General features: G+C 31.9%; 1 protein-coding gene across 2 annotated transcripts in view; it reads left to right on the top strand.

Moving 5' to 3' along the window:
• Window positions 1–1001: 1001 nt before the first annotated feature.
• LOC111003213 (nuclear receptor subfamily 2 group F member 1-B) overlaps window positions 1002–19443 on the top strand; it is a 59261-nt gene continuing 40819 nt past the window's right edge. The window contains exons 1-3 of one of the 2 annotated variants that reach the window (XM_022273610.2): window positions 1002–1437; window positions 11298–11447; window positions 11737–11742. In XM_022273610.2, coding sequence (XP_022129302.1) covers window positions 1062–1437; window positions 11298–11447; window positions 11737–11742 — 532 coding nt within the window. In that variant the 5' untranslated portion in view covers window positions 1002–1061. The remainder of the gene's footprint in view (window positions 1438–11297; window positions 11448–11736; window positions 11743–19443) is intronic. The other variant, XM_022273611.2, reaches the window with a different exon arrangement.

Genomic DNA, 19443 nt, shown 5'->3' on the forward strand with positions numbered 1-19443 from the left:
AATGTCCAAAAAACATTGTAATGTAAACCTGACAATAAAACGTTTTAAAAGCATAAAAAGAAATACATTCCGTTAGACAATAGTGCTAAAAAAAGCAAATTTACTGACATTGACGGACGTGATGCGCACGCGACGATCGCTTGACGAGTGCGCAGGAGTGGCGCTATAGGCCCCGCCCACTGACGCCCCGTGATCTAGATCGATCTAGATCACTGCGGATCGATCATTTTAATAGATCACGCGAGTTTAATTGCTCAATTGCATAACTTTGAACAAAAATCTTTCTTGTATTTAAATTAATATCCAAATTTAAATATACCTATTCAACTTTAACGAACATGTGGTATGGGGGAATATGAAGTAAAAAGGCCTAAGTTTTATGCTTTAGAGAAATATTTAACTAAAAGTACACATTACTTTACCCTAGTCTTATCTATGTAAAAATATTCAGCGTAGTAATTCACGTTCCGAGGCGAATGCAAAAACTAGTTGAGTGAAACATCTGTCTGAAGGCTGAAGGAACTAGGTATAATAGGGAGCTATAGGTAGTCCCGCAGAAATATGGACGTCGGAAAGTTGATACAAAGTAGGATTTTCATGTACGGTCTGCATATAAACCTATTCAATATGATAATTTTTCTATTCGATTCGTTGTACTGTCTTAAATTTATAGTTAAAGACATCTATTAATTATTAATAAAACGTTCGATACGAAAATTAAAAACAATCGACGAATATTAAATTTAGAATTGATATAAATTCATTTTACATTTAATAAAATATATTCTCAAAATAAACTACCCAAAGAAAATTGGAACATATTTAGAGTAAAAGATAAAATATTAAACAATGTTCATTACTAAACATGAAAATGTTGTCTAAGAGCATTGGGTTGGTGCGTACAATTAAACAATAAACAGAACACTACTATTCTTATAATATTAAAGGTAAATATTAAAACGTTTCCTTGTATTACCGACCGTACCGGCTGAAAGATTTTCCCCCCGAGTGGGGGTTCGGAGGTGGCGGGGCCTTCGCTCTGCCCCCGGGCCACCGGGCCAATGGCAGAGCGGCGCGGCCTGCACCGTGCCACGACCCGACTCAGTCGCGACTCAGCCGCGACCCTTGACACACGTTTGACGCGCGCGGCCGCGTCCTACCCGTCGACCGCTACCGGCATCATCACGCACGGAGCGCTAGTATACGGCGGGGTCGGTGGCCCGGGCCTTTGCCCTCCGAGAGCCTCCGACCACCCGCCTCTCGAACTCGGTTTCCGCGGCAGCTGGCGCGATGATGAACTGCTGCCCTCGACGCCCGCCAGCCAGGCTGCGTCGACGCAGAGCGGATCCTCCGTCACGGATAAAGGCCAAAACGTGGAGTGTGTCGTTTGCGGAGACAAGTCTTCGGGAAAGCACTATGGCCAGTTCACTTGTGAGGGTATGTAGGCAGTGAGTGATGTGTTAAAGTGCTGTGACATGACGTGCTTTTAACCTGTCGGTTACGCTTTGAACTTTGACCCCAAATTCGCGCAGTCATAATAAGTAAAAGGTTTTGTCATTGCTTAGATTTTTTGAAAATGTCTTTAAGATAGAGATGCGATAACTAATTTTAGAAATAAACAATAAAATTTAACCTTAAAACATAACCACGCGAAATAACTAGAACTAGTTGTAAATTTTAAAAAAAATATATGGAAATAGCGCAATGTCTTATGGGAGTGATTACTAAAATAAACCTCGCGGCTAATTCAATAAATATTATTTACGTACAATTATAAAATTATGTAATACATGATTTTACCTTAAAATTGACGTGCGCATTGATAGTGATTGATAATTAAATGTTATTTTTTCATTTCTTTAGGTAAATATGAGTTTTTTAATCGATTATATACATACTAATTTTAGTTCCCATTTACATAATTATATTTACTTCTATTTTCTTATTTTATTTTAAACAGAATAAGACAAGACTATAAATTACAAAATAATAAACGCCGAACTCACAAATACCAATTAATTAAAGGCTAATTAAAAACAAAGTTTTCAAAGACTGCTGTTAGAGATAAGGGGCGCCTAACTTATGCAAATCAGTCAATTGAGGAATTTGTTGATAAATCAAGAATTTATCCTATTTTACATATAAATTATTAGCTTATACCTCCATGTCTAATGTACCGTAAATCAAGATTTGCAAATATATTTTAAGTGTTAGAAATCGTGGTGATAGATTGTTTTCTCTATAATTTATTACAATAATGGGGAGCTTTCAATGGCAATTTATACTAGATATACGCGGATTCGTCTAGAATACACCCTCGCAAATTGTCTATGCTTTTGGACTTTGACATTACTTGCATACCTTTAATTAGGAATTATAAGTAAATGAATTTAATTAAGAGTATGCGCGTAAATTCGTTAATTTATAATCGTATAGGCCATTTATTTAACGTGGATAAATAAATGTCGGCCATTTAAACAAATAAATATTTTATTGCGATGAAAAACAAGTCTAAATTTATTAAATATTATATTTGTTGCTGATAGGTATGCAAAGTTTAAGCATGGCGTCTATATTAAGTCTATTAACAGATTTATAAGATATTATTGATAAGATTTCTAAGTTGGTATGCATTCAATACATATCTCAAATGATAATGTTATACCTTTTCGTATTTAAACCATTTCTAAAAGAATTTTTTGTCCAACACGAGTCTATCTTTCATAATCTATTGTCTCTGGAAAGTACGTATGAATCTTTATTTCACATGATATTTTGTTCTATTAAGAGATGCTTAAAGAATTCCTTCCTACTGTTTTTAAGATAATAACGTAATTATAAAGATATATTATTACAATAATTATACATAATTTTAAAGATGACATTGTCATTTGGTGCAAAATAAATATTTTTTTATACATATTTTTATGCATATTGTGTTACAAATCTAAATCTTCTATAATTTTAAGTCATATTAGATATCAATTAAATTGACCTAAATACTTAAAATAAAAGCCTTTTAACGGCAAATGTACAGAATTACAGTAATAGTAACTAATAACTGTCACGCGAAGTACATTTTAATAATAGTGCTGCCAACTTATTATTCAAGGTATAAAATCTCTCAATATCTTATCTATGGCCAGTCTATATAATGTCCATTTCATTATATTATTTGTAATTTATTAGAATCTCTTCTTGTTTCTGGTTACAATACTACATATACGTGACTCGTAATTTTTTTTAAATCGGTCGTTTAAAAGTGAATGTTGAGTGTTGCGCAAACTACAGAATATTTTTTTTTTAATTAATCTCAAGACCAATTATTTAACATATATATGACATCAATTTACACCCACTCTTCTGATTTGTAGTCTATTCTTATGGGTAATCGAATATCCGCAGTGCAAGTTTGCAATACCTATTAATTGATCAGAAATATACATATTGCCTGATTCATTAGGAGACAAAGGACTATTGAGATTGCCCGTTAGAATGATGCAGGTAATCACCGGTTAGGTTTCAAACATAATTATCTAAGTGACTGAGATAGCCTTACAGATAAAAAATTGAATGAATCTTGGGAACCTCTTTCACTCGCCACTAACTATTATGTACATCTAATGACAGTTGCTTTTAACTATACATCTTATTATAGATATTCATATTTTTAATGACAGGTTATGACTTAGTTTACCTTACAGCGCTATCTATCGGTATTTATTATTATATGCTTTTTAAAGATGAGTTTTTTTAATGTTTCCCGATTCTTCCGGTAATCGTTTAAAAATCCTTTCTGCAAATCGAATTCAAAAGTAAAATGTTGTTATATAGGTATTGTAGTTATTTTAACTAGGATAGTGTTCTCTAAATAACCTTTCTAAATTTTCAGTTAAGATAACATTTCTTATAAGATAGTATGCGCACCTCATATGTTTAATAATAACATTAAAAAGTAGAATTAACCTCTTACGCGCGAGATAATTCGCTTATTATGGTGCATCAGGCCTAAAGACCAGCCTTGACCCTTACTGAACTCAATGACCTATCGACTTTAAAGTTACAAATATGCTTTTGTGTTCATCTGCTTATATTTTCTCGTAAACACAGTTTGATTGCTATTTTAACTCTTGACAAGCTATATCAATGCATTTTTTCAATTTCACTTGAACTTGACTCCATTTGAAATAACGTACTTTTTTAGATATTTAAGTTAAATACATTTTTTTAATATATCTTACGCCGACACTTTTTGGTATCTCCACTCCTAGTTTTGAATACGTAATTATGTTCATATGTACATCATATATATAAAATTCTCGTGTCGCGGTGTTTGTGGTTAAATTCCTCCGAAACGGCTTTCCCGATTCTCAGGAAATGTTGTGTTCATATTGGGTAGGTCTGAAAATCGGACAACATCAATTTTTCATCTCCCTTAATGTTAAGGGTAATCCACCGCTAATTTTTTTTTTCAATATTAGTTAAAAAAATTTATGATACAGCATTAGTAAATACATATATATATATAACCCTGAATTTCCAACCCTCTACGATCAACCCCTATTTTGTGTTAATAAATGAGATATAGGGCAAAACGACGTTTGCCAGGCCAGCTAGTTTATAAATAAAATGATTTAGTCAGGGCAATAGAATTATTCCGTGATTTTTTAAATTTAATTTTCGATCGTATTTTTCTCAATAAAGATAAATGTCAACACTATTTTATAGGTTGTAAAACCCAGACAAAATGATTATAATTTTAATATTTAAATGGACTGAATCGACTATAAAAATAAATTACTGAGTTGCGTCCATGTAGCGTATGGAAGCAAATTCTCCGACCATTTCTGGAGGTTAGGATTATTGCCACGTATGTAAAATCTTAATGGAACTAGGTATTAGATAATAATTAATAGTACTTTGCAGAAGCTTCTATTAGCTATTGCCACATCCAGTAAAATTACAAAAACTATTCTAATGACCGGACCTATGACCAGACCTATTTGAGACTGACGTAACAAAAACAAGAGCATAGCATTCTCTATGGTATTTGTGGAATTCCCGCTTTCACAGATAAGAAAACAATTTGGCATTAGCAATATCGTTTTTAAATTTCGTAACACAAAACCAGACGCCTCTTTATCTAAAATGGCGGCAAGTTCTTAAGCTGGCGAATAAAATCGTTTGTATTAATAATTTAGAGTGAATTTTACATTCTTATCACGCATGGCGCCGTATGGGTCGTGAACTTCGCTATCATTTCAGTAATATCGGAAACCATTTGATATTTTTGAATAAATTTGTTAGATTCGGTCAATTTAATTCCATTGTAATTTATTATTGGAAAGTTTATTGTAATTTGAATAATGCGTAGTTTAAGTGGTTTTGGTACACACGAGAAAAATATTAGTTTCTAATACCAGGTATATGTTGTGTTATCTTTTAGAAAATACCTTCGTAATTTTACAATAAATTCAAAATTTACCATATAAAGGGCGACCATTAGTGCTGGCCGTAAATTGCTATTTTGTTGTCGACAAATCCACTTTATTAACAGGTGGACCCCCCGCTGTTCCACTTGGAACCTTGTCAATGTAAACGCCTATGAATCATTACGAGAAATGCCCTATTACCTTTATGGTGTTGCTTCGACAAAGTTCTTTAAACGCGCTCCTTTTGACTTAAATGCTCGCGTCTGTGAGCGACATTACATATTTGACACCTTAGTTTAGTGATGTATTATATCGATATTTTTTTAGGTTGAAAATCACATTTTAAAATCTACTGACAAAAAAAATATTTAAAAATTATTCTCAAAGCAACAGCTAAGATATTAATTAACATACTATAGATTTTTTAATGTGTGACATTGCCTAACGAACTTTCTATATGTTTTATAACTTGATCTGTATCAGTGTTCTAAATTACTGTTCCACCACGTATACATGTTATAAAACATTAAATTATGCAAGATAAGGATCAAACATTCAGCCAAACATTTTCAATGTTCTTTCTATATGTTATGACAAGTATGTTATACTCACATAATAGGATTATAAATGTAAAAAGAAGTTAATGAATTCGTTCATTTAAGACAATACAACATAAACACTTTTATTAACAAAATCCGAATTTACGACCGAAGCGAAAATCGAAAACGATAAAAATTTCACGCTATCGATACACAGCACAACACTATAACCGGTCACTTTATGGTATGTTTTGTCCCGCAATACCGTGGCAGTTAACCCTATCTTTACGAGCGACTCTAAACATAAGTGTCTTCCTCGACTTATTTATTTTTATCTCATTTGACTTTTTAAATTGAATCCACTATCGGCCCGTGTGTGGCGCTCTCTCCGGCCACTAAACCTGTCAATAAACTTAAATTGTATGAAATAGTGACTTCTTTTAATGAAATCGATACTTTTTTATGTTATTTATGTACAACACTAGTCTAAGTCTAAGTAACATATAATATTGTCACATAGTTGGGGCATCTAATACTATTGCTTATTTGTCGTTTGCATTAGAATACGGTAATTTCTGTCTGAAAATACATTACAAAAATTTTGCGGACGCAACACTTAACGACGAAAAAATATTATATATAAAAAAAAAAATATATATATATATATATATATATAAAACTCGTATCGTAACGTCGTTTAACTAACGTGTATGATTCAAACTTCCATCACTATGTATTTCAGTATAAGTATAAGTTAGGAGAAATGCATAATAAATGAATCGAAGGTCAACGTTCGATACATATACCAGAGCATTATTAGAAATGAAATTTTAAATTGAATTAGATTGGAATCAATTGAGCGAGATTATTACAGCACTCATCAATCATTTCACTGAAAATCATTAGGCTCCGAAGCCATAAGGCTGTAATTAGTACGGTTAAGATTCTAAGCCATGAATAATGATATAGGTTTTAATTTTACGTCTTTATTTTCGAGAATTTATAGATTTTTAATATACCCAAAAATTCGCTATGACTCAAAACTGGGTATTCTCAGCTTTAAACAATTTTTGTCTATTTCCAGTTATGGTCTATTTACATAAACATTTAGGGAGATAATGAGTGTAGAGAAAAATATTTATTTATTATGTAATTTTATTATTTATGTAATATTACGCAGCCCGGACATACAATGACCACTATTGAAACCTTGAATTGCTTAGGCTATCACGGAATGTGGTTAAAAAGTGTATTAAGAATATCCGCAATCCGATAGCGCAAAATCACCTACATCATGAGCACACCCCACATACAGACCATCACACAACACACCCAAATTAGGCTTAGTTAAATATATTGAATCACAATTAGTTTATTGTATTAAATACTTTTTGTTTGTTTGTTCCCTTTTGTAAATCTTTTTGTAGTAAAATGTATGCTGTATTCCATCTTTGGCTATACTGAAAATCAGTGTACTTATTTGTTTTTAATTATATATAATGTATGTTAGCTAGGATTACGAAATAAATAAATTATTTTATATATAGAACAGCGTACATTCTAGCGCATTATTTTTCCTTTAGGGATATTATTTTGGGACTTTTCTAAAAGCTGTTGAATGACAATTTTTTTTATATCATTAGCGTAAAAAACCCAACGTTCAACACACACATTAACAGTATTCTTAATCTACATAAAATAAAAAGAAATCAGTGGCGTTACAACCTCTTTACTCTTTAGGTCTTGGCCTCAGATTTCTGAATCTATTCCATGATCATTTTTTTAAATCTAATAATAAAATAGGCAAGTAGGTGATCAGCCTCCAGTCCCTGACACACGTCATCAACTTTTTGGGTCTAAGACATGTCGGTTTCCTCACGATGTTTCCTTCACCGTTCGAGCAAATGTTAAATGCGCACATAGAAAGAATGTCCATTGGTGCACAGCCGGGGATCGAACCCACGACCTCAGGTATGAAAGTCGCACGCTAAGCCACTAGGCCAACAATGCTCTTAATCTATATATGTAGTAATAACAATAATTAAAAATTTATAAAAAGAAAATAAACGATTTTAAAAAGTTTGGTCTCCGTGGCAGTTTTAGTTGTATAACATATTCGTTGAGTGATGAAAGCATCTCTTTAGACATCAAATAAAAAGAAAACTGCTTGTTCTTAAGCTTGTTTTCACAAATCGCAATGTCAATGCACCGGCTATCATGCAATTTGTGAGATATTTCCCAACGATAGTGGTAATTGGAGGCGAGTGCACACCGCGTCTTACACAGAACATGTAGCATATACAAATCCATTGGGTTTTTGCCTTTGCTGAATTCTAATTCCTTAAAGGGGTTAACGTATTATTAACCCCTTTAAGGAATTAGAATTTTTTTTTTAATTCTAACGAATTAATAGATAGCAAAAACAAGCTTTAAATAAATTCAATTAATTCTTATATAATATTGGGCTTCAAAACACGTGCCTCTTAATCCTTCAAAATCTGTTTTGTGATCATTCGTTTTCTCTAGTATGTTTTCCTTTACCTTCTTTTACGCGTTTGGAACCTTGGACTCCTTGGATAATACTCGCATTTTAACCTAGTAGTGACACCGATCATAGACTCCAAAGTGGATTGAAATATCGAATTTTGTATGTTAGTCCAATGCAATAGTTTAATTTACATTCGTTTGGTTTCAAACTATGGGTTTCCATGACAAAGGGATAATACAACTACAATTCTGTGTCGATTATTTACATAATAATGTTACATAAAAATATGTTACCACAATATTAAAGCTTCGTTAAAATATAAATATATACATTATATGCTTATATGAGTAAAGTCAGGGAAGCTGTCTTATCACTTATCAGTAGTGAACGTGCGCGTCGCCTAACGGTGTATTGCATCCGAAATGTGGAACCAGCTATTCACAGCTTCTTAGAATTATACAGAATGCGCTATCTATTTCCAGCATTCTTAGTAGCTGTGAGAAACGCTTTATGCACTTTTACTCGTTTAAAAATCAAGCGCTTACATTAATTGTAGGGTCACAAAGGTTTTGTTATGAATATTTTGTTTAAATTCAAATTTAGAATTACATTTTTTCCAACCAGTTTCAACACTTAAATCTTTATTACTCATTCCGTACATAAAGACTAAAACTTGAAAACTTTGTGATAATCACATGTCATATACAAATCTAATATGGATTATAATGTAATTTGAATATTTTAATAAGAAAGTCTCGTGTTCACACTTGCGTGCCGTAATGTCATTAATCGTAGTCTTATTAAGTGTAATAGCTTTATTTGAAATATTATTAAAATATTTGATATCGTGTTAATCGGATCGTTTAACGAAACGATTAATCCTACTATAAGTTGTTGACTTCTTGAATTTTAAATTTAGAATATGAAATGAAGTTTGAATGTTCCAATTTTAATTGATTAAGAAAGTAGATAAAGTCAAAAAGCCTTTGCTATTGTATATGGTATTATAATATATATTTGCATAGGTATTTTAATTAACTATTAACCTACCTTTTCATTAGCAACATATAAAACCTTTTGCTATATCAGCCCATAGATCCTTTTGACCTACTGGTCCCTTTTTCCGAACTAAAAACCTCAATACTAAATAAAATTAATATTTTTTCAATAAAAACCTTCTTTCTTCTTTTTCAAGGTATAAAATAAAAAATACTGAAATTTGTCAAGCAGTCTTCAAGTTTTGCACTTAGCCACATATTATGCAATTAATTTATATATATACAGAAACACCGCTTATCTTACAAATGTTTAAAAGATCTACTCTATTTAAATATGAGATTAATAATAACAAACCCAGACTCTATACTACCCCACTACCACAAACCACATGACGACTGAGAAAACTGAACTTTCATATGCTTTGAATACTCTAAATTATATAATAATTAAATCTTATGAGAAACGATACATAAATATCGACTATGTAAAGATTCATTATTTAAAAAAAAACTTAATCACTTTGATTTAATTCTGTGGTTTGGTTTATTTGACAGATATCTTTGTTAAAGGAAATATAAATAACAGTGTTATCTATATTTTAATAGGATCAAACTAATGATTTAGAAAGTTAAAATCATGATGTGTCAAAACTTGAAGCGCGCATAAATTTCGTAAAATCAATAATGATATATTTTGATAAAATATATCGAATTAATAGATAGATATTGAGTTAGAAATTGATAGTAAATTAAAATGTTGATTTATGGATGGATGGATTTTTGAACAGTATATAATGATATTTTATAACCGACTTTAAAACGCCAAACAAGATTTCTCCATGTTTTTAAAGATAAAGTTAACGCCATTCGCGAGGGTTGAGTCCAGTATAGGGATTCTGTAACTTCCAACAGTAATTGTGATTCCGACTTCAATGTTGTGTTCTTGCATTCGCGATCCAAGGTTGCGTCATCACTACGATATTGAGGCAAATACAAACCTGTAAACAAAAACATACCAAGTCCAATTATAGGCACCGTCTCCAAAAAAGACAATAACTGTTTGCTTATTATATATATTTAAAAGTAACATTTAAAGCAAGATTTTGAACTTACGTGAAATATCAAAAACATTTTAAAACAAAAAAAATCACAAACAATTCTTCTAGACTAAGCAAATTAGGTACCATCAGCATAATATATTAAGATTTAAATAAATCTATCAACGGCAATAAAAAATCAATTAATTCTGCATTTATATCATTAAAGAGTTAATTTAGCTCATTTCACTATCTCTTACATACATTCCACTGGCGCCATAGTGATTTGTAATTCCACGATATATCTAAAAACCCAATAATATATTCATGAGAGGCCAAAACTATATATTTAAATAGGAATATTGACGGTCTCCAATCGATAGCATGGTATACCTCCATATAAATGGACGAATTATCGATTTTGGGTAGCCATGATTTATAGAATTATGTAAATATAATTGAATAGGTCTAAAGATATGAGCGCACGCTATCATGTTAGAACTACTGATTTTTGAACGCCTACGTCTATTTACTTTTCGCGGCAGTGTGTGTCTATGATACAATGTTAACTGTCAAGTCTAAATAAAGTTTAGGTGTCTATAACATGCCAACTTTTAATACATAAATGGTTTCTCTACGATGTGGGGTCCTTGACAAATTTGATATAATTACTTATAACATTTCTTGAGACAAAACTAAATCTTGAAAATTCGTAACAAAATCACTTCCGGCTTATACGTCACGTTAAGTACTGTCTTGCCATATTTTGAAATTGTTTTTAATTGTAATTTTCTCAATTTCAGGTTGTAAATCATTCTTCAAACGGTCAGTGCGAAGAAATCTAACATACTCGTGTAGAGGGAATAGAAACTGCCCCATCGACCAACACCATAGAAATCAGTGCCAGTACTGCCGGTTAAGAAAATGCCTCAAAATGGGTATGAGGAGAGAAGGTTAGTAATTTTCAAGCTTACGTATGTATAGTCTGTGTGCTCTTTACTGAATCATAATCTGTCTCGAAAAGTTTGAAAAAAGAATACTGATTATAATGCTACAAGATTCGATTTTTGACATTTTGTAACGCAATAATTTGTTGGCTCTGACTAGAATATTATGATTTCAAACATCTATCTTTAAAGTTATTGTAAAACTAACAAAGCTACTAACATCACTCACTATTAAGACATTTATGTTATTAAAGTTTTTCTCTTTGTCCCCCGGTACATAACGTTACTATGTAAGTACTATGTAATAAGTTATTATGGTCTTACTCAGTAAATAAAGCGGCTTTAATTGCGTCTTGAAAATTTAAGTGTCCATGACAATCTTTATTGCGCTCTGAATTATATAGAACGACAGTTTTAATGTACAACTGTTCAGTCTAGTTAAATACACTTTTATGTAATTATATACTACACATATATATTTACTGGCGTTATTTACGGCTAATTGTACAATTATATGAGTATATAGAGTTTTGGATTGGTCTTTGGGCCTTTTTGTGTTGTTTTATAAAATGTAGCGTGCGTTTGCCTTCTTGTCTTCCCTGTTCCATTGTGAGAGATATATTTTAATAAATGTTGACATCTCCTGACTGTAACGTTCCTAAGCAGATTAGTTTAATTAATATACAACCTTCTTTGATCAATTTCAAATTATTTAACACATTAGATTCCTTTATACTTAACAAAAACCTGTTGATTGTCACAAGTGTAATTAGTAAAATCATTAATCTTACCTGGCTATTAGTCGGACAAGAGCCCAAGGGCACTCTCAATACTTGGTACGATAAAGCTCACCTAACACACGCTAAATTTTTGTGAACAGAGGGTATGTCTCGAATTAGAATGCGTTCTTGTATACACAATAAAACTTAGTTATACTTATTATAAAAATAATGTTTTGGGTATAAAAATAGGTACTACAATGTTGCATTGAAGTGTTATTTTGGTAGTCTTGGCACACAATATGTAAGACTCGTAAATATTACGTAATCTAAATATTGTGTAAATTTAAGTTAGGAGATTCTGCAAACAGCGGGTTTGTTGTTTTGCACAAATGATTTAAAACTCCATTTGTGTCGTGTGTGCGGTGAACCATACAATGTATGTACCATAATAGGTTATTAGTGTGGAATTAATATGGATGGTTATTGTTTTAAAGACAGGACCTTGATTAATGATATTAATAATAGGTAATCAATGTTTTCAAATTGTTTTACGTTTAATTGAATTTCTTATTGTGAGTTTAAGCTTGTTATGAAAAGTTTATATATTTGAGAACATAATAAACAAAAGATATTGAAAAGATTGAATGGAATTTAAAAGATATTAAAAATATATTGAACTAGCGGTCGAAGCGTTTTGTAAGCACTTTAAGAGTCTATGTAACATCCAAGAGTATTTTGAAAAAAAAAAACAAATACATAATTATTAAATAATATTAGTTTTATCAGATTTAAACCGCGATTTGACATTCTTTCGTCGCCATCTTCGTCATTATAAGGATTAAGGCTAAGAGATTTAACTCTTAGTTATTTAGATTTAACCCCGGTTATTTAGATTAAACTCTAGAGTTTGGGGTTAAATCTAATAACTAATAATTGTATTAACAAAAAAAAAATTCTTCCATTTGAGTCAACAACAACAATATATACAAAATTTATTTTCGTGGTAGTTAAGATCGGGATGATTAAAGTTTTATTTAAATGGGTACTAAAGACTATCTAAATATTTTAATAAGTCTCGAAGTCAATCGTCACATCGGAATTATCGTCTATGTATTTTTATGATCCACCCACGCGTGCTACCGAAGCTACCATTTTGTCAAAACATTTAGTACCTTAGACGTTACCGCACTTGTGTAAAATGTTGCCATCCTAAAAAAGTGTTCAATGAATTGACGTAGAAGTGTGTAAGACTCAAAGGTTATGCAACCTTTTAATAATACAAAAAATATACGATATCTTTTATTATAAATATTTTATAACAAGACGTTTTTAAATTATATCGAAAATTTTGGTGATAAACCGATTTTTAAAATTCATCGATATACTCGAAAGTTATACATATGTATACAACAATTTTACACATCAAGCCTCATAAACATAGGCATAGGTATATATAAACATTAGAAGCATAAAAAGGGCGTAAATTAAAGCATCATAACACATTTAACAGCCTTTTTATATGCGTGTTGTCTTAAACAGACCACTAACGCCGTATAAAGTTGTATAGTAAACGAGCATTTTTCTTTAAAATTAATAAACTAATGTTATAATACATTTATTATCTGTCCTATTTTTAAACCTAAATTTTCTATACTCATTTTTATAATTTTAATTAAATGTTAGTGTTATACTCAAATTTGTAATGAAGATTATCTTGAAGAGTATGTTATTATTATTTGGTATTCGGCTGCTTTTATTATATTCGGACGAATACCGAATACGTAATATATGTAATATATTTTGTCAAAGAGAAATAATTGGTAAAATGAAAAATTTAAATCTATTGATTATGTATATATTCACATCTGTTATAATCATTTAAGTAGTCATTGGTATAGAACACAGGTACATTACTTCTGAATTGGATAAATGCAGAATTCTATGTATTATTATTGTGGTAATCAAAATTTAGAACGTTTTCTCATTTCTTTATAATCATTCATTAAGTAGTCATTATGCAGTACGTTATACCACGCAGAGCGATAGCGGGCGCGCGGGCGATGACTACTTTAGAAAAAACATTCACGTGAAACAATAACGTCTGTACAAGTTTTTGGCGCTAAAATCTAGCCGAATACTTTTGCCTAATATTCGGCTATTCGGTCAGGAGCCTCGCTGAATATTCGGTATTCGGTATATTGGCGAATATACTATTTGTTGCAAGTCTAATAATAATAACTAAATACCAACTTAAACATCACATGTCCACTCTAAACGACCGTTACTTCACACCTCACCAAGATAAGAGTACAGGAAAGTGGGTCCCAATGTTCAACCCTTAAGCACCCCATTAACCCACCGGCCCCTATATCGTCCAACAAACAATTTGTTTATGTCACCGAACAATACAAAGGTGCAAACGTAAGATTAAAAAAGTAAAAAAGCGTGCTGCTTTGTCGCCTGATCGTATTAGATCTCGATTTTTTTGGATGCGGTCAAAAGGTCCCATTCAGGAAGTGTCGATAAAACACGATTTGTTAATGATATGGATGCGATAAGATATCTGATATATCGTAGGGTGATATATTTGAAACGTTAAGATACGTAGTAATGAGATTGGACAAGTTATTTGCGATGTAGTGTTATTTCCTTACAGTATCTATTTCTCGTTGGCTCACTATTTTTTTTTATTTTTATATAAGTGACGACTGAGTCCTAAGAATTATTAAGAGCGTATCAATTCTTAAAAGGCCGGCAACGCACTCGCGATCTCTCTGACATTGAGAGTGTCCATGGGCGGCGGTATCACTTAACATCAAGTGAGCTTCCTGTCCGTTATGTATGTTTTTTTTCTATAAAAAAAAACATACTTCTTGCATGAATGAGAGAGCTAGTATGTAACTGTAATTGTATTCTATATAAAGGGGTTTTAAGTACATTAGATGAGCCATTAGATTGATTATAAAACATTAAAAACCAGTTCATTAAAAGTGCATAACGTTGCTATACAAAAGACCGCGGGTACGCCCGTCATTTTTACGGACGCCTTTTGTTTAAGCGCATCAATCAAACACATTGTTTGTGATATCTTAATAAGTTTTGTACCGGACCGGTCATTTAGAAAGATTTTTCTTTTAACGAGTGTTCGCGGTGAATTTTAATCACAATTGATTTTATGGTAATTAAACTTGAAGTAGCATTAACAAATTCGTTAAAATTATAATAAATTCAAAATTATTACCTACCCTCAAATTACATAATCCAATTCGGTAGAACCTCAAATCAGTTTAAGCATTTGTGTCAAATCTATCGCGACATATAACGTCTTCCTTTTAATTAAACAGCTCTTGCGCAAAAATTCTTTATTCAAAAATCAAGGACAAAGGCTTCCCTTACATGCCCATAGGACATGTCAAAAACATCATTCTATTCCCAGGGGCAAATTATGGCAATGTTTGCTTCAACTATTATTTTTTTTCTAAAAGACGCCTCGCTCACGCCTATTTGTACAAAGGGTATGTCAAAAGAATCGAAGTCGGGTATTAAAGAGGGTGTAAATTTGCGTCTTCAACCAGGTGTGGTCATTGTTGGCCAACTGACCGTAAGAATGCATGTTTGGATTAGTCCAGTCCATACCGTGAGAACACTGACCACTAAGTGACCTAATGAGACTAGAAATTCCAACACAATTGTTTGGCGATTACGGTGAACGTCCAGTAAAAAATATCAGAATACCTCGAGGCATCGCGTCACAGTCAAAAAGATTGTATCTTATAATAACTGTGACATGTCTCGTATGACGCTCTTGCTCGGTAATGGTCCAAATTCTGGGAAACCATCTCTCACTACCTAACATAAAGATGTAATCGCGGTACGTGCCGACTCGTTCCCACGATTGCGAAAACCCTATCCAACCCCTGCACTGGTCAGTACCGAAAACATTAATTAAATGCAAGACAACATAGACCGGTTGGCCATGGTCAAGGTGGGTGACCCTACCTGCTCCTTACTGGTTCCGGGCGTGATTCCGTATTGCATTTGAATTTGGAAACTCACAATCTAAGCACGTTGATTGAAACCTGATAGCTTTAAAATTAGCCTTGCTTTATACAATGGTAGATAAATATTGAATTTCACATGATGAAAGGTGATTGTATCGTATGCAGTGCGAGTCGTATAATTACGATTCAACTACATAATATCTCGAAGGCAATTAAATGCTGTTGCATCAAACTAAAAGCTCTTTCCGTGTTTATTATCTATGGTATAGTGCAATGAAATAGATAAACGTTAAAATAATCTCGGTATTTGATAATAATTGGCTTCGGTTTATATAAAAGGTTGGATTAAACTCTAAACAAAACAACTATTATACCGTTGAGGTCCTTAATATTTAACACAAATTTATTTATTAACACTTCGTTACATTACAATTATTAACATAATTTAATGAAACGACGATCTATTCCAGGCAACCACTGTGAGTATATAATTTTCTTTTCTTTACTTACAGTTAATTCATTTCATTTATCAATAAAGCAAACAATTGCGCGCGTAAGAAATACAAACAAATGAGCATCAAATTTTTTTTTTACATTTTGGTATATCAACAGAAAACAGATTGATTAAATATACAGTTATTACACACGAAACAACATTTGAAAACGTGAAATCCAATTACATCTACATACAAACACACACACACACTCACAGTACACAGCATTTTGGTTTGCAGTACTGGTTTACTAAATATTAACCATTACATCGCAAGAGGTACAGAAAAGTGGAGCAAAAAACTGCTTAACTGGTGCCCAAGGTACAGCAAGCGCAAAAGAGGGAGACAACTGAGAAGGTGGATTGACCACATTAAAGAAACGGCAGGTGGTACATGGCAGAGAGTGGCACAGTGTAGAGAGGAATGGCGGGATTTGGAGGAGGCCTTTGCCAAAAAAGGGCACACAGATGCACCTGAATTAGATTAAAATGAAAATTTGTTTAAATGTATAAAATATGTAATGTAGATTATCTGAATAAAGGCTATTATTATTATTAACCATTACATACAGTAGGTATACAATATACGTATATTAAACTAAATGACAAAAAAGCAAAAAAAAGTTATTAATTTAAAAACATAAAAATAATAACAATTCGATCGCAACACTAATTTAATAATTCATTATGAAATACTTTTCAATACAAACTAGTGCTATATGCGCACAAAACACAACGAACAAATCCAATTTGAACAAAGTCCGAGGCGAAATGGACGAAGGCGAAGTGTAAAATCATTTGTGTTCGGATTAAAAAAGGATCTAGTGTGAGATATAGCCAACTATCAATCACCGCGTGATTTATCTCCTGTATGATGTATCGTTGGACCCCGACTGGTAAAAGTATTCGATAATTAACTTTTAAAAATTTGACAGACACCTTCATTTGAGGCTTTGGTCCTAATTGATATTGTGGTTTTAATATATAAATACAATAATATATATGAGAAAGCTAATTTGCGATATTTTGGGGTATGGTACACGAGAAAATTGGTATTTGCGCGATTGAAAATCATAATTTTCGTGTTAGATGGATTTATTCAGTAGTGTGCTGATCAATTTTAAAGAAAGCTTTATTAAGTGCCTATCTATGGCTAATCCGCTGTTTTGCTGGTTTATTTGTTGCTTAATATTACAGAAAAACTGCTACTGCCTACTGTGTACTACTGTTATCGGTAAATATATCTAGAATTATATGGTAAATAGATAAATTGGAAAGCCTCAGACAGAACCATATAGGTATGTGGTAGGTTATATGACATTGCGTTTAAAAAATATAAAGTACAAGGAAGAACTGAATAACTTCAAGTGTAGGGTACATTTATTGGTCAAATACTTTTCATTGATTCGAATTCCGCTTTCTAATACCGCAAACATCAATGAACACCATTCATCACGAGGAACACGACGTGCGAGCATATAGCACGTCAAAATATTCACCTACAGGGGGTTAGCTCAATGATGTTCCACTTGCCACGCCGGGATTCGAAGGTGGAACCCCTGCTGGGAGGCCGGCGTACGCCTAACGAACTAAGGATTTGATTTATTAGAGTGATCTCGATTAACGCCGGTATATTTTCTAATTTTTACCATAAGTGCATCGTTATTTCGGTGTGATAGATCTCGTTTTATTTTTGTATATCTTACGGTTTTATGAGTGCGAGATGGATAAATAATGAATAGTAAAAGACATATCTTATGAAACATACGATACAAAGCGTTATTATGTCCAAAACTCGTAGTTAAAGACGTCATAACATATAATACTATATTATACATAATAAAATATATACACATAATAATTTCCAAAAATTACTATCATATAATAAATAGAGACACACTAATTTGATAGTTAAGTCGCGAATATTTATTTATTTCCAAAAACTTGTTAAATACAAATTACTGTGACTAGCGGTCATAGGCAAACAACGTACACTAAAAAAATATGAATCTAATTTATTTTACAATTTCAAATCAAATATTTTACCGCATATATATAAACCGCATTTTATGTAGAATTAATAATCATATGTTATTTATTACTTTCAAATACAGTATTCATAAATTATAAAAATTAAAGGGAAACTGACTTCAAAGTATTCAGGGAGCAACTTTGGAGCCAAACCTAGATCCATAATCAGAATGCTGAATGTTTTTGAAAGAATTACTAAATAAACAATCAATATAAAAAAAAACATAATTGCATTATTAATATTGCATCGATTTTTTTATTAAAGATAATATTTTAATTATATTGTAATAAATAATTTTACTATCGGTGTTATAATTATCACCATGGGGGATTCCCCGCTAATGAGATGTCGTTGTATCTTGTTGAATATATTACACGTTTGTTTATTATAAGATTATTACACCTCTCTATAATTCTTTTAATTATATAGTTTATGAAGTGTATATTTAGATATTTTTTGACGTTCAGTACCAAAAAGAACACAGACTTAATAAAAATCTATATATCTCCTACTTGCGAACTATGTCACTAATTTATATTCTATTCATAATCCTTAATACTAATTACAAGCAAAACTAAGATTACCTTTCGCTCATACGCATTTATGATAGTTTCCTGTTGGTGAAATTTTCTCAGGCTCCGCCGTATAATCGAGCAAGTAATGCACTGTATATTGGTTACTACGCCTGTAGAGAACCGGTTAGGATCGTGCACTTTGCTGACTCGAAATTATATTTGTATTCGAATTTAGAAAC

The sequence above is a fragment of the Pieris rapae genome, chromosome 5 (genome assembly GCF_905147795.1).
Source record: "Pieris rapae chromosome 5, ilPieRapa1.1, whole genome shotgun sequence".
Taxonomy (NCBI): domain Eukaryota; kingdom Metazoa; phylum Arthropoda; class Insecta; order Lepidoptera; family Pieridae; genus Pieris; species Pieris rapae.